Below are 17,447 nucleotides of genomic sequence, written 5' to 3' on the forward strand. Positions count from 1 at the left end.
GACTTTTTGAATGTTCTTTGTGTTTTCGTTTGTTTCACAGTGTTTTTGGAAAGAAAACGTGTGCAATGCGGGTCAAAGTACGTGAAAATAAACGATAGTATTATAGTTTAAATATCGTGAAAATAAACTAAAAAATAAACTGTATAAGAAAATTTATTACCTGGTTAAGGTCAAACTGGAATTATAATGTTCACGTGAAATTATTTTTACATGCACATCATCTAATAACGTGATAAATTTGGATTGTTTATTGAGTTTTATTTATTGAGTTTTCTTTATTTAGTTTTATTTATTGTTTTATTTCATGAGATATATGTATACATTGATATTTTATTTATTGAGATATATATATATATATATATATATATATATATATATATATATATATATATATATATATAATTATATTATATTTATTGAGTTTTATTTATTGGGTTTTATTTAATGAGATATATGTATACATTTATATTATATTCATTGAGATATATGTATACATTTATATTTTATTTATTGAGATATATATATATATATATATTTCTATTTATTGATATATACATATAATTATATTATATTTATTGAGTTTTATTTATTGGGTTTTATTTAATGCGACACAACAACAACAACAACAACATGCATTTTAAGGCCATTTTCCCTGCTAGAGCGGGGGTTTGCCTTGCGGTCCCCATGACAATCTTCTCCATTTTGCCCTATTTTCTGCATCTCTCCTTGTTAACCCACTTGCACGCATTTCTTCTTCCACCATCTTTAGCCAAGTCTTTCTCGGTCTTCCCCACCCTCTACTTCCTTCTCCATTCATTTCCATCACTCTTCTCAACCAGTCACTTTCATCCTTCCTCAACACATGACCAAACCATCTCAACCTGTTCCTCTTCACAGCATCAATCACAGGCTCTATTCCCATCATCTTTCGCAATTCATCATTTGTCTTCTTCTCTCTCAACGATACTCCGCACATCCACCAAACCATTCGCATTTCCACCCTTTCCAGCCTTCGTTGCTGCTCTAAGTTCATTACCCATGTCTCGCTCCCATAAATCATAACACTTGTCACACATGCAGCATCCACCTTTCCCTTCAGCTTCAACGACACTCCCCTCCTCATCAGCACGCTACTCAGTTCCCGAAACCTCTTCCATGCACATCTCACTCTTGCAACCTTGCCGAGTCTGATCCACCTTCTCCATTCAGCATGTCTCCGAGGTAGCAAAATGTTTTCACACCTTCCGGCTTCACGCCGTCTCCAAGATCCAACTCAACATTTCCTCCATCTGCAGCTCCCTCTGTGCACACCTTACATTTGAATGTAGCTGCCACACTGGTTAATGACCCTCTCAGACCACTACATTTTTGATGAACCCACGCAGCGCACATTGTACATTGAATGGAGTTCACTCCGACACCCTTCCTGCACACAGCACATGGTCACTTCCCAGTTCTTTCCACCTCACCACATGCTTTACCACTTGCCATCACCTTTGTCTTTTCTATATTCACCTCCAGACCTTTTGTCTCCATACATTCCTTCCACTTGTTCATCTTTTCCTTCAGTCCATCCATACTTTCCGCAATCAACACCAGATCATCTGCATACAACAACTCCCACGGTAAACCCTCCTTTACGTTCTGAGCCAGCACCTCCATCACTGCTACAAATAGTAGTGGACTTAGTACCGACCCCTGATGCACTCCCACCTTCACCTCAAACTCACCACTGTTCCAGTCCTTCGTCCTTACAGCTGTGCGCACTCTTTTGTACATTGCCATCACTACTCTGATCAACCATTCCTCCACTCCTAACTTCCTCAATGCCCATGTCAATACTTCGTGTGGAACCCTATCGAATGCTTTCTCCAGATCAACAAACCCAAGAAACAACTTCTTCCTCTTCTCCATGTACTTCTCCTGCAACTGCCTCACAATAAAGAGCGCGTCTGTCGTTCCTCTTCCTGGCATAAATCCAAACTGCATTTCGTCGATCTTCACCTTCTTCCTTATCCTCCTCTCCAACACCCTTTCCAATACCTTCATTCCATGCTCCAATAACTTTATCGCTCGGTACGAGCCACACTCCAGAGGGTCACCTTTCCCCTTGTATAGAGGGACGAGGGTACTCAGTTCCCAATCCCTGGAATGCGGCCTTCTTTCACCACCAGATTACAGATCTCTGTCATTCTCTTCACACCCCAACTTCCTGCTGCCTTCAACATATCTCCCACAACTCCCGTCGGCCCTCCCGCTTTTCTACTCTTCATTGCTTTTATTGCTTCCTCAACTTCCTTCTCAGTCATCTTCTCTGCCGGTCCTAAAACTGGGTTACTCTCTATGTTGCCATCCCATTCATTTTCTGTATTCAACGGCATTTCCATATATCTTTTCCATCTTCCTTTAATTCCATCTGGGTCCACAACGATTTGTCCCACTTCATCCTTCAAGCAACTCACCCCCATCACATCACACCTCTTTCGCTATCTGCTTTGCAATCCTGAATACTGCTCTTTGACCCTCTTCCGAATCCAAGCTTTCTCCAAACATTTTCCTACATGCCTCCTGCACCTTTGCTACCTCTTTCTTTGCAGCCTTCTTGGCTGCCTTATAACTTTCATGCTCTGCTGTTTCTGCTCCGGTACCCTTCGCCTTCTGCCACTCCTTGAACTTCTTCCTCTTCTCGTCAATCCTCTTTCCAACTCCCAACTTTTGTCCATCCAAATACCTCAACATATTTAATGAGATATATGTATACATTTATATTATATTTATTGAGATATATGTATACATTTATATTTTATTTCTTGAGATTTATATATGTATTTCTATTTATTGATATATATATATATAATTATATTATATTTATTGAGTTTTATTTATTGAGTTTTATTTAATGAGATATATGTATACATTTATATTATATTTATTGAGATATATGTATACATTTATATTTTATTTCTTGAGATTTATATATGTATTTCTATTTATTGATATATATCTATCTATAATTCCAGTAATCTCTGTACGTTTGTACGTTTGTACGTTTGTCTGTCTGTGACCGCTGTTTCTCGACAACCACGGGTCCGATATACTTTTAACTTGCCAGGTATATTGCTGGGGACCCGAGGATGTGCCTTTTCAAGGTTTCATATTAATCGGACAATTACTTACCGAGCTATGTCCAAAAAACGATTCAACCAATCAGAGAGCAGCGAACGATCGCGTGTGCCGAACGTGGCGGACACACTCTGCCTCGGATGGCACATTTGAGAGCGTATTCATTTATTTCACGTTTGCAAACTATGTTGGCGTTAAACTATGTTTTAATAAAGTTTTAAAACTAATAAAAACGAATTTGCGATTCATTCGCTTTCCTGCGCGTTTGTGCACGCGATGGCGATTGCTTTACCAAACTCCGGAAGCCGTTCGCTTTGGACCAAACCATTGCATGTAAATAGAGGGGGGGGTTCTGTGGTCGTTGCGAATGGACCAAACCATTCATGTAAATAGAGGGGGGGGATTGTCACTGTACTCGCAAGCCGTTCGCCGTTCGCTTTGGCGTTGCGAATGAACCAAACCATTTCATGTAAATAGAGGGGGGGGATATAATTTTAGATAGATATATAGTACGGGCATATATATAGTACGGGCATGCCCTAGTATATATAATTATATTATATTCATTGAGTTTTATTTATTGAGTTTTATTTAATGAGATATATGTATACATTTATATTATATTTAATGAGATATATGTATACATTTATATTTTATTTCTTGAGATTTATATATGTATTTCTATTTATTGATATATATATATATAATTATATTATGTTTATTGAGTTTTATTTATTGAGTTTTATTTAATGAGATATATGTATATATTTATATTAGATTTATTGAGTTTTATTTATTGAGTTTTATTTATTGAGATATATGTATACATTTATATTATATTTATTGATATATACATATAATTATATTATATTTATTGAGTTTTATTTATTGAGTTTTATTTAATGAGATATATGTATACATTTATATTATATTTATTGAGTTTTGTTTTTGAGATATATGTATACATTTATATTTTATTTATTGAGTTTTGTTTTTGAGATATATGTATACATTTATATTTTATTTATTGAGATATATATATATGTATATATATATATTTCTATTTATTGATATATGCATATAATTATATTATATTTATTGAGTTTTATTTATTGAGTTTTATTTAATGAGATGTATGTATACATTTATATTATATTCATTGAGTTTTGTTTATTGAGATATATGTATACATTTATATTTTATTTATTGAGATATATATATATATATATATATATTTATATTTATTGATATATACATATAATTATATTATGTTTATTGAGTTTTATTTATTGAGTTTTATTTAATGAGATATATGTATACATTTATATTTTATTTATTGAGATATATATATATATATTTATATTTATTGATATATACATATAATTATATTATATTTATTGAGTTTTATTTATTGAGTTTTATTTAATGAGATATATGTATACATTTATATTATATTTATTGAGATATATATATATATTATATATATATATATATTTTTAATATTTATTTATTTATTGGGATGCATCTATATATTTTCTATATTTATTAGGATACTTATTGAATACATTAATTCAATAAGTATCTTAATAAATAGGATACTTATTGAAATTAATCTCCGGTAGCCTTCGTGTTTATACTATTGTCGCGGCTCACAGGTGTAAGAAGGTGTATTATCGTAGTTTATAAATATAATAAATTGGGACATTTATCAAGTGCATTTATTGATTTACATATACTGTATATTATATTTATTGGGATACCGTATACTTATTTGGAAATACAATAATCACAGATATTTATAGTTATAAATTCAGATTATTCATTGAGATATTATTATTATTATCATTGGGACATCCTGTAAGAGAAGGAAAAGGATTGTAACACCATAAAGTAAACATTGTAAAATTCCTAATTGTACTCAAAATGAATAGGACTTCAGTATTGACGAAGCAATGATCTGGTTCTACATGATTAAGAAAGAAAATCCAATCACCACTAATACTGTAGAATAAACGTAAAAACAACTTCAGCTTATTGTACAAAAGTTATCCACATAATGTTTTTTAAAATAAAAGTAAGTGAAACATCACCTGCATATGCTCTTGGATTTCATGATCTTTCGAGGAGCATTTTAGAATATTTCCGCATTGTCACATTCACCTGTTGCTCGGGTTTAAACTCAATATGATGTCATTAACCCAACATCTTGCGAACCAGGCGCTTCCACATCCACTTGAGCTCCAAAGTCCCACAACTCCTCCAAAAAAACCCGATCAAGTATTCATTGTGTGCACACGGACACTAACTCACTCGCACTCGATCACTCTGCGCAAGCAAGTCCTCACCGGCAATCAGCTGCCCTCCGGCGCAGGATACACTCAGGATGGTAGTGACCAGTAGAGGAACGGTCCAGATACTTGTGAGGCATTGGACGCTCATCGTGCCCCCAGGTACATCCCTCGCTCTGGCCACCGGGACTTTGCTCACAGGTCTGACTCGTGTCCGAAGATGTCGTGGGCTTTTCTCAAACAGAGATAAAATCAGAAAAAAGCAAACTCTGTGGGTTTCTCTGAATCTCTGACTTTGCTCCGTGTCGGACTCGTGTGTCCCCCCTCTCCCCCCTCTCCCCCACCCAATACAACGCTCACGACGTGCGTCGATGACCTCCCAGCCCGTTACGATACTCCGCCCATGTGCAACTCCAGCAGCCATCCCTCTTACCTCGTGGGCTCCAGAGACTCCTCCCTCCGTCGTGACATCACGTGATGATCCACAGAGCGCCCACGACAGGAGGACTTTGGTATAATTAGTAAACTCATCTCCAACAATTCCCTCTTAAAGTCCAAGGTTGTGCTGGGACGTTCGTCGTTGAAAGGCAAAACCACTTATCTACACCTGTCCCACCTGTTCAAAGACGTCACGTTTCCCTTACACTTTTACACAATAATCAATAATCAAATGTTTCAAGAAGAACAATATCCAGAGAGGGTGCAGCACGCACATTCCCAACGATCATCAAGGTCGTGCAAACCCTCCTTACAGAACTTGAGCATCGCGAACCTGAGGACCAATTGTTGAGGTGCACGGCGACTGAGGTACTTGCTGAGGTGCACCGCTACTGTGAGGAACAATTGCTGAGGTGAATTGCGAATGTGAGGAACAATAATTGCTGAGGTGAATTACGACAGTGAGGAAGAATTGCTGAGGTGTATCGCGACAGTGAGGAACAATTGCTGAGGTGAATTGCGAATGTGAGGAACAATAATTGCTGAGGTGAATTACGACAGTGAGGAAGAATTGCTGAGGTGTATCGCGACAGTGAGGAACAATTGCTGAGGTGTATCGCGACAGTGAGGAACAATTGCTGAGGTGTATCGCGACAGTGAGGAACAATTGCTGAGGTGTATCGCGACAGTGAGGAACAATTGCTGAGGTGAATTACGACAGTGAGGAAGAATTGCTGAGGTGTATCGCGACAGTGAGGAACAATTGCTGAGGTGAATTGCGAATGTGAGGAACAATAATTGCTGAGGTGAATTACGACAGTGAGGAAGAATTGCTGAGGTGTATCGCGACAGTGAGGAACAATTGCTGAGGTGAATTGCGACTGTGAGGAACAATAATTGCTGAGGTGAATTACGACAGTGAGGAAGAATTGCTGAGCTGCATCGCCACAGTGAGGAACAATTGCTGAGGTGAATTGCGAATGTGAGGAACAATAATTGCTGAGGTGAATTACGACAGTGAGGGTGACTTGCGACTGTGAGGAACAATTGCTGAGGTGAATCGCAAATGTGAGGAACAATTGCTGAGGTGAATTGCGACTGTGAGGAACAATTGCTGAGGTGCATCGCAAATGTGAGGAACAATTGCTGAGGTGAATTGCGAATGTGAGGAACAATAATTGCTGAGGTGAATTACGACAGTCAGGAAGAATTGCTGAGGTGCATCGCGACTGTGAGGCACAATTGCTGAGGTGAATCGCGACTGTGAGTTACTTGATGAGGTTATCTTGTTTTCCAACTCTTTTCTTCTTACATCTGTGAGCCAGGATACTAGAGTAATCACGAAGGCGACATAAGACTTTAATGGAGTAATCTATATTTGGTCAGGAGTAACTAACTGTCTGACGTTTCCCAGAGACTGTCTGATATCTTTCTGTCGGAGACATTCCCGCCGTTCTTCAGGGATATGTTTATAAACTGTTATCAAATCAAAAAACCCGCCAAGCTTTTGTCTGCTGCTCCAAATAAACAAACGTTCGGCCTTCTTATTGGTAGGGTTGCCTGGAGCTATGCGCACCTATGCACCTGGAGGTATGCGCACCTATGCACCTGCAGGTATGCGCACCTATGCACCTGGAGCTATGCGCACCTATAATATGCACCTGGAGCTATGCGCACCTATGCACCTGGAGCTATGCGCACCTATATGCACCTGGAGCTATGCGCACCTATATGCACCTGTAGCTATGCGCACCTATGCACCTGGAGGTATGCGCACACTCCTCTGAGCTGTCTAGCCGGGGTTAGAATCTCGACGCACCTATAAACACCCACCCAGGTGTTTAAGATGCCCGGCGAGGAATCAATGGGGGCGATGTCCTTCGGAAGGACGTTAAGGCAGAGGACCCACCTGCCGGCACTGGTCGTTTGTGCATGCGAAAGATCCCATGGCGTCTTTAACGAAGAGTAGGCAAGTTATCACCGGCATCCTGAACACCTGACCAATTCCTACCCAAATCATCCTCAGTCGAACATTGTTAAGTCTGCCCGTCCGGTTCGTGAAAGATTTGAGCCAAAACGTTCGCCGGCCCACCACAAAATATGCGAATACCTGGGGCTATTCAAGTAATCGTAGTCGTAGTCGTCGTAGTTGTTGTAGCCGTAATAATACTAATAGCCATAGTCATAGTAGTAGTAGTAGCCATAGTAGTTGTACTAGCCATAGTAATAGTCATAGTAGTAGTAGTAATAGCGTAGTAATACTAATAGCCATAGTCATCGTAGTAGTAGTAGCCATAGTAGTTGTACTAGCCATAGTAATAGTCATAGTAGTAGTAGTAATATTTGTCATCATAGTCATAGTAGGAGTAGGAGTCATAGTTGTCATAGTCGTAGTCGTAGTAATAGTAGTCATCGTAGTATGACTAGGAGTCATAGTTGTCATAGTGGTGGTTGCAGTCGTCGTAGTAGTAGTCATATTAGTCGTAATAGTAGTCATTGTAGTGGTAGTCATAGTAATTATAGTAGTAGTAGTTAGTCATTGTAATCATAGTCATAGTACTCATAGTAATCGTAGTGGTAGTCATAGTAGTAGTAGTGCTTTTGTTGGAAAGGTTACAGAGATTTGCGTTCAGAGCTCATGCAAGCTCAGCAAACATATTGTTGCGAATATGGAATTTGGCCTCCATATCCGCTTGTAAATATTCCCCTATTTTCTCCAATACTCCCCAACTTTCCCCGATCCCCCATTCCCTAGTCCCATTGCATGTAAATAACAATCAGTAGAGCCGACCTTCCCCTTCTTCCCCCATTAAATGTCGTGCCCAGGTCCACCGCACCACACGTAGACAACTTTCGGACATCTTCCTAGTTATTCTTATTCTATGTCAGTTAAGGCCTCGTCTCCATTAATTATGACTCTTCGTTGCACCAGAATGTGATTATATGGCATCAGTAGTGAGTTTAGGACCTTTCCCATACCTCCTCCCATCTTCTTCCCCAAACAACAACAATAACAACAACTACAACAACAATTACAACAACAACAGAGGAGATGGCGGCGGAGCGGGGGAGGATGCGTCCTCACACCGGCTCGATTAGCGCCATAGACCATGCGCTCCACGGGGTTACCACGAAGGGGCTCCTTGTCAGCTCCTCGTCAAGGGCGGAGCCTGGTAAACCCCCCGCACGCACCCAATGAGAAGCAACGTGCCGATTCCACGAGGCGGAGCTAACGAGCCGAGGGCGTGTCACTCCCCGCCGGATATACGCGGCCCCGCGCCGGATGTGACGTGAGATGCGCACCCAGCTTGGAGAAGAAAAGCCACCTGCGAGCGCTGAGTCAGATGCGCCCCTAGCTGGAGAAAGAACGTTGCCTACGACCGCTGAGAGGAAGAGAACCCGCCTGTGAAAGAACGTTACCACCTCGAGCGCTGTGCAACCTTCCGCATCTTTGGACCGGACCGTACTGGACCCTGCTTTGAGCCAAGAGTGCACCTTGAGCCATCGATACCCGCTGTCCTTTTCATCAACCCCCGTGTGAGTCAGCCTTGTCCCGTTTGTCTGTCGTCTGTCCGGGGTTAATATAAGAGTGTGTCTAAGTGCCTGTCTTTCTGTGATTATAACTCTAGCCCCTGTAATCTGACCTTTCCGTACGAATATAATCTCCTCCGGAGGTCTTGAGAACTGAACCCTTGGTGTCGTATTGTGTCATTATAACCCAGCCGGGTGTCTTCTTTTTCTTATTGAGCCAGCATAGCGCGACTCGTCAACGTCGAGTATAGTCGGGTAATTTGTGCGGACACGACGGCCATTCCGCTCGGCCCACTTTAACATCAAAGTCGTGTCTGTAACAATTGGTGTCGAGGAGTGAGATTCGGACCCGGGACTAAATTAGTTAGGCCCAAATTTTGGGAGGGAAAATCGAGCCGGAGCGCGTACGGCGCTCGACCAAATCGATCCGGAGCGCGGTCCCGCGGTTACTGCGCTCGACGAAATTATAACAGCAAAATTTGGATTGGTGTTACGAAACTCGAATTTTGAAAGTCGCGCTATGGCGGATCAAGACGGCTGGGGTCCGGTAGGGGAGAGTGAAGCAGGGTCGGTCCAGGACCAAATTGAGGGACATGAGGGACAGGAGGAGAGCGAAGCAGCGAGGGTAGCAGACGCACAAAATAGCGTCGTTGTGCCCGACATTGCGGGAGCGCAAAATGGCGCCTCGCTGGTCACCGCGCCCGCGACCGTGGCAGCGCCCCTGGTGGATTTGAACCTTTTTTTTATACAAATGAAGGCCCTTATGGACAAGAATAATGAAGAAATGAAAAACAGTATGGAAGGCAAATTGAGGGACATGAGGGACCAAGCGGAAAGGGAAGTTAAACAAATGGAGCAGCAGATAGAGGGGGTCAGAATGGGGGTAGAAACCAAACTGGATGCTCACAGGGAGGAAATGGAGCAGATGAGGGTGGCATCTGGGCAGGAGATGCAAGTGATGGGAGAGGAGATCAGAAGAGGAGTGAGTGAGGAGGTCGGAGGAGTGCGCGAGGAGGTGAGGCACTGTGAGGAGCACATGGAAAAGGAGGTGAGAAAGGGGACTGTAAAGTTACAAGGGGGCATAGAGGACCTGACGCAAGAGGTGGAGCAGCTGACGGTGGGACAAACGGAGTTAGTGGAGCAGGTTCAAAGGAACACTGCGGTATTAGGAGGTTTAAAGGCGACACAAAAAGAAATTAAAAACGACTTGATAGCGACAAAGAGGGAATGTCAGATGGTACGTGAGGGACTGACAACGAGGTTGGACGAGGTGATAGAGGTAATGGAGACGAAGGACCGGCAGGTGAGGACACACCTGGAAACGGTCAAGGTAGCCTTAGAGGATGAGCTTGAGGAGACGTACCGGGGAATAAAAGAGGTGAAGCACAAATTAGAAGAAGTGGAAGAAGGGATGAGCGAAATTAAGAAGCGACGGAGAGGGGATAAGAAAGAGATAAAAGAGGAGATAAAAGAATTGGTCCAAAGTCTGTGTTTGGATCGTGATGATGTGCTCATTAACCGGATGAGGGATTCGCAGGTGATGGAGGAGAAGCGAAGAGGAAGAGGACCCGGTGTAAGTGGTGACCAATATGGTCGTGCGTATGATGCGCCAGGGGATTTAATAAGCTTGGGGGTCGAGATAGACCCGGGTGTTCGTGAGAGGCCGTTGGTGAAGTGTGCGACAGGTCTGGTGTGCGAAAGAGGAGGTGTGCGAGAAAGTCCGACTCTGGGGTGTGTGAGGAAAAAGTGCGTGCCAGGGAGTGAGTGTGCTGGCGAGAGTGAGTCGGTCGTAGCGCGTGTGCGAGGGAGCACGTGGAAGCGCGGTGTGGTGAGTGTTACAGAGGGTGTGACGGGAGAGTGTGCGCAGGAGTGTGCGCGAGAAAGGTGTGTGACGGACAGGTGCATGAGGAAAGAGTGCGCTGTCAGAAGTAAGGAAGAGTGTCCACCTGTGGTGAGTGTTACAGAGGGTGTAACGGGAGAGTGTGCGCGAGAAAGGTGTGTGACGGACAGGTGCATGGGGAAAGAGTGTGCTGTCAAGAGTAAGGGTGAGTGCGTTGTCAAGAATGGAGGTGAGAGTAGTGAGAGTGACAAGGAGAGTGAGTTGGTTGTGACAGGTGAGCGAGGATGTACACCTGGGATGGAAGGATGCACACCTGGAATGGTAGAGCGTGAGTGGGAATGCACGCTGGAGTTGGTGGTGAGGCACATGGTTGGGTGTGCGAATGAGGGCACACCTGTGATTGTCACAGAGGAGGTGACCGAGGAAGGGGCGCGAAGAGGTGTATTGGTGAGGTGTGCGAGTGACGAATGTGTGCCACAGTGTTCGGTGGTCAGGTGTGTGACCAAGGCTGTGAGTGGAATGAGGGTACCTGGGTGTGTAAGGAAAGGTACGAGGAGAATGGGCACGGCTGGATGTGTGAGCAAGGAACGGGCTGCGGGATGTAAGCGTCCAGGTGAAGCATCGATGTTAGACGGGGTAGAGTTTAGAACGACTTATAGCCGAATCGGGCCCTCGGTGCGTGCCGGGCCTCGCTTTGAACGGCCGCGTCCGTGCTCCACTAGGCGGAGCGGGCGGCTGGATAGGAAGGGTCGTCATGGCGACCACGTTTTGTTGAGACGTGCCGGCAGGTTGAGATCGGGACATTGGATGGCTCCACGCCGAGGTGATGCGTGGGATCTCGGCCCGGGTAAGCCCCCGTCCCTGCCCCGAATGCCGGACGCATCCAGCCGCAGGCACAAAACAACCAGCATCCATTGCTTGGCTTTACGAAGCCGGGCTTTGGACAGGAATTGGCGCACCGAGAGGCAGTAGTGAGTAGACTGGGTGATGAGGTTAGTGTTTTGGCCCCGAAATTAGAAAAAGGCGAAATTTGATGATTGGCAAAGGATTGGCAGAGTGATGATTGGTAATGGTACAGTGATTGGCAGATGATTGGCAAATTTTTGATTTGTTGAAATTTGATGTGCAAAATTGGTAGTGAGAGGCCCCCGATGTGGTGGGATGGCAAATCCACCATCCTTCCCATGTGGGGGGCAAAGGAGCAATAGTTTATGGGGTGTATGGCAGTGAAAACTAGCCCGGGTGGGTTAGGATATTGATAGGGATCTAGCGAAGATGACAGTAGGTAACGTTAAGTTTAGTTAGTGACTGATACCTGTAGTGGGGACGCAGGTAGATTAGTGTGGATGATAATGACGTGGGAGCGCAATAGTTTAAAGGGACGACTGGGAAGCGCAAGTTTCAGAGGGGAGTAGTTAGATGAGATGATGCTGTGTGAGAATTGAACAGGTGTGATTGCACAGGTGTGCAACTGGACAGGTGTGTGGAGCAGTGTGTGAGTAGTGAGTGTGTGGATCAGCGCAAATGCGCTTGGGGAGAGAAGGGTGCAGGTGGCACCAGGTGTGAGAGCACAGGTGTGCAAGTACAGGTGTGTGGAGAGAGTTGGAGTAAGTGGTACGGAGTGGTGTGCATGGTGCGAAGGTGTGAATGGGGGAAGAGTGGACCCCCATCACGGATACCCGGGGCGGGTAGTGTAAGTGTTAGGTAGAGGGTACAGGTAAATTGTGGATGGATATTGGCATTTGTGGTGCGGTTGCAGAATGGTGTTGTGGATGGGTGCATTAGTGTTGTGGAAATGGCTGGGCGTGTAGCCTGTTAGTGTGTGTAGTTGGTTGGGCACTCCACCACTGTGAGGATGTCGGCCAGGTGAGGCCGCAGGTGGGCTCTGGGAGCCGGTAGAGTTGTGGATGGGGCCCGAGGATCCGGAGGATGGACCCGGGTAGCCCAGTGCCAGAGAGGGCACCGAGTGGGGAGAGTGCCAGAGGGCCTTCCCCTGGTAGTTAGGTTAGGGTAAGGAGCAGGTAAGCTCGGAGGCAACTGCAGTGGTGGAGGTGTGCAGGTGGGTAGACCCACTGGGAGAGGTACACGTCGCAGCCCAGAAATTGTACGAGGGCACCGGGAGATGAATCGGGGGAGTGAGACCCCAAATTGAAGAGCACCACAGTTTGGCCAATGGGAATTGGTTTTTAGAACCCATAGTGTAAGAGGGCCAATGGTTTGGCCGGAGAAAGACCCCGGGTAGTGTAAAGTTGTTAAAGTCATTTAGGAGATAGTTAGGATTGATGAACCTGTCGCACCATACGCAGCCACTTACCTGTGGGGATGATGATGACTCCACACCTGTGTTTTCTTTGTTTGTGTTGCAGAAATGAGAATTGCTGTTGGATTTGTGAGACGCATCACGACGTGGATGAGACATTGGGGTGATTCCATCTCTCCCTCCCTAGGAGGGACTGATGATGAATTGGTGATGGCAAATTTTGATGTTGAGTTGGAGATGGCAAATTTTGATGAGAGTTGAAAATGGCAAATTTGATTGGTTAGGAGGGAGAGAAGACGAATTTGGTATATGGGAGGAACGGGGAAGACAGTAGGGATGTTTGTTGATTTGTAAAGTAGATGTTTATGGGTAGTGTTGTGTTGTGTGGATACAGTAAGGGGTAAGGGAGGGGCCATGTAGGTTACCTGGTGGGGGGGGGGGGGCGTACGATAGGAACGTACCTGTCTCACCTGGTTCCCATGTGCCCCCAGTGTGCATCACCTTACATTGCGTGCACTTTTGCGCCCTTACCACCTTACTCACTTGTTTCTTCTTTTGTCTCCCACCTCCGAGGATCTGGCTTTGGGGTAGAGAGAGAGGAGAGAGAGGTGCTGGCTGCGCAGTTGTGGGCCTGCACTTTCGCTGTTTGCTGCCGGGATCGATACACCATATGGACCGCAATGTTTGTGGCCACCCACAATGGACCGCAGTTCGTTTGCGGCCAAGCACCACCCGGGGATGGACCTATGGATCAACGTGGCACCTATGCCATACAGGTGAACCACTAATAGTTAACACCACCAAGTGCACCACAAGAAGAGCAAGAGACACCTGCAGGGTTAGGGGTTGTCGAATTTATTTTTATTCCAATGAACAATGGTGACTGCACCGATTGGTGGTGGGGTGGTGCTGTTGATGCTCGGGAAGGGTGCTCTGCACGTTATTAAAGGCCGTCGGCCACAGAGCACTCGTGGGTTGGTGTATCGATGTTGGCAAGCGCGCTCTCTCTCTATGCATAACATCTGCATGTGTCCCTCCAAAAACAGGTCCTGGATCGTAGTGTAAATAGCAGCGTAGTCTTGTAAATAATGCTCCCTACCGGCTGTATGTTTAGTTTGCGAATTCTTTCCGGATTCGGTTATCCTGTGGGTGTGTTTCTGTGAGGAGAAGGGTGCAACGTCGCAGGGGGACATATTTACTCATTTGTGAATATCTGTAAAACTGTCGCACTCAGGGTAGAGTTAATAGTAGAGGGAACTACATTGCGTGCCACACTAAAGTAGGTAAAAATTTATCGGGTCGGGACGCCCCGAGGGTAGAGAAGGGTGCAATGTTGCGAATATGGAATTTGGCCTCCATATCCGCTTGTAAATATTCCCCTATTTTCTCCAATACTCCCCAACTTTCCCCGATCCCCCATTCCCTAGTCCCATTGCATGTAAATAACAATCAGTAGAGCCGACCTTCCCCTTCTTCCCCCATTAAATGTCGTGCCCAGGTCCACCGCACCACACGTAGACAACTTTCGGACATCTTCCTAGTTATTCTTATTCTATGTCAGTTAAGGCCTCGTCTCCATTAATTATGACTCTTCGTTGCACCAGAATGTGATTATATGGCATCAGTAGTGAGTTTAGGACCTTTCCCATACCTCCTCCCATCTTCTTCCCCAAACAACAACAATAACAACAACTACAACAACAATTACAACAACAACAGAGGAGATGGCGGCGGAGCGGGGGAGGATGCGTCCTCACACCGGCTCGATTAGCGCCATAGACCATGCGCTCCATGGGGTTACCACGAAGGGGCTCCTTGTCAGCTCCTCGTCAAGGGCGGAGCCTGGTAAACCCCCCGCACGCACCCAATGAGAAGCAACGTGCCGATTCCACGAGGCGGAGCTAACGAGCCGAGGGCGTGTCACTCCCCGCCGGATATACGCGGCCCCGCGCCGGATGTGACGTGAGATGCGCACCCAGCTTGGAGAAGAAAAGCCACCTGCGAGCGCTGAGTCAGATGCGCCCCTAGCTGGAGAAAGAACGTTGCCTACGACCGCTGAGAGGAAGAGAACCCGCCTGTGAAAGAACGTTACCACCTCGAGCGCTGTGCAACCTTCCGCATCTTTGGACCGGACCGTACTGGACCCTGCTTTGAGCCAAGAGTGCACCTTGAGCCATCGATACCCGCTGTCCTTTTCATCAACCCCCGTGTGAGTCAGCCTTGTCCCGTTTGTCTGTCGTCTGTCCGGGGTTAATATAAGAGTGTGTCTAAGTGCCTGTCTTTCTGTGATTATAACTCTAGCCCCTGTAATCTGACCTTTCCGTACGAATATAATCTCCTCCGGAGGTCTTGAGAACTGAACCCTTGGTGTCGTATTGTGTCATTATAACCCAGCCGGGTGTCTTCTTTTTCTTATTGAGCCAGCATAGCGCGACTCGTCAACGTCGAGTATAGTCGGGTAATTTGTGCGGACACGACGGCCATTCCGCTCGGCCCACTTTAACATCAAAGTCGTGTCTGTAACAATGCGTTCAGAGCTCATGCAAGCTCAGCAAACATATGTTCCCAGTTTAATGTCGCTCAATTCCTCATCTCTGCAAGTCCATGGTTTGAACTACAGCAGACAAGGTAGAGCATTTTGAAGAGAAAGCAGTACCAAGACAGCTAAGGGGAAGGTAAAAGAACGCCAAAGAACACCAAAAAAAGAACGCCAAAGAACACCAAAAAAAGAACGCCAAATAACACATTTATACAAATAAGAGCAAAGTATCTTGTGGGGAGACCGTACAAAGTGCATCATTAATAGTCCAGGTTTCCTTAAACTTTTGAACAGTGTTACTATATTCTGCTGCCTTGTACTCCGAAATAATGCGTGAGCGTATTAAGCCCTTCAGACATACAGAACTGTGTTCCACCACATCTTTCTCAATTTTTGCCTTCCTGGTTTTATATATTGCCATTTTCCCACAGGCTAAAATAAAGTTAACAAGTACATCTCGTGACTTGCTTAGTTTCTTTACCGGGTGCCCGATGATAAAAAGTGTTGGAGAGAAGTGAAGCCAGAAGCGCAAGAGAAGATTTTTCATCAGTAAGAACACTGGTTCAAGACGGTGGCATTGAAGGTATATGTGAAATATAGTTTCCCTTTCACCACAAAAGCAGCAATCCTCTGAGAAGTTAGTGAAGTGCCGCATCATAGATCCAGAGCTCAGTGCACCATGTAGCAACCTCCAACTTAAGTCTGCCATCATTCTTGGCGTTGGGTAGCGATAGAGTGAATCCCAACGTGGATGAACAGTCGAAGGAAGTGGAAGAATCTCACGCCAGGGAGTATCCAGTCGGGTTGCAAGAGCTATATAATGGAGCGAGTGGATCACTAGCAGGTATATATTTTTCCTCGATAGCCCACAGAACGACATTTCCACTGTGCCAGGGGTCTTACTCATATTGTTTGCAGGTATTGGCTGAGAGAGCTCGCAACATCGTGGTCGGATTTTAAAATCCATGGAGTTACCGATGGACATCTGTCCAGATCCATCACCCTCTTTGGGATTCTCTAGATATTGCAGACAATCGGGAGGCAAGGAGCTTTTGACCTCTTCAAGTATCCTGGAGGGGATCCTGATTGTCCTCAGGCCCATTTTCGCTGCGAGTTCCTTGGGTAAAAGCGTTCTCTTACCATTGTTCAGAAGGTCTCCCACTGTGGATATGCTACCAGCTAAGAGGCTCCTTCTTACTGAACAGGAAGCCAGAGTTGGGCCCTGTAGAAGAGGGTTGAGAATGAGCGGTTCTTCTAACAGGTCCTTGCCTGGATAAGGAACTGTTCTTTGTACGTCGACTACATTCCAAGCCTTCAGCATTTCTTGATAAAAAAGAGGCAATGTAGCACTAGACAGGCTCCGAGATGTAATGATGAAAAGATTCCTTTTGTACCCAAGATTGAGCACTTTGCTGAAGAAGTATGATG

At 44.9% G+C, this 17,447-nt stretch overlaps 2 protein-coding genes across 2 annotated transcripts in view; one reads left to right on the plus strand and one right to left on the minus strand.

The window, feature by feature from the left end:
• The window catches only part of BMPER (BMP binding endothelial regulator), a 152,996-nt gene extending 147,182 nt beyond the window's left edge, over positions 1-5,814 (minus strand). Inside the window, exon 1 of the mRNA XM_068127194.2 lies at positions 5,469-5,814. Coding sequence (XP_067983295.1) covers positions 5,469-5,562 — 94 coding nt within the window. The 5' untranslated portion in view covers positions 5,563-5,814. The remainder of the gene's footprint in view (positions 1-5,468) is intronic.
• The window catches only part of LOC137434292 (trafficking kinesin-binding protein 1), a 1,208,017-nt gene that overhangs the window by 12,499 nt on the left and 1,178,071 nt on the right, over positions 1-17,447 (plus strand). The gene's annotated exons all lie outside the window — the stretch shown is intronic.

This window comes from Myxine glutinosa, chromosome 10 (assembly GCF_964187855.1).
Source record: "Myxine glutinosa chromosome 10, kmMyxGlut1.1, whole genome shotgun sequence".
Taxonomy (NCBI): Eukaryota; Metazoa; Chordata; class Myxini; order Myxiniformes; family Myxinidae; genus Myxine; species Myxine glutinosa.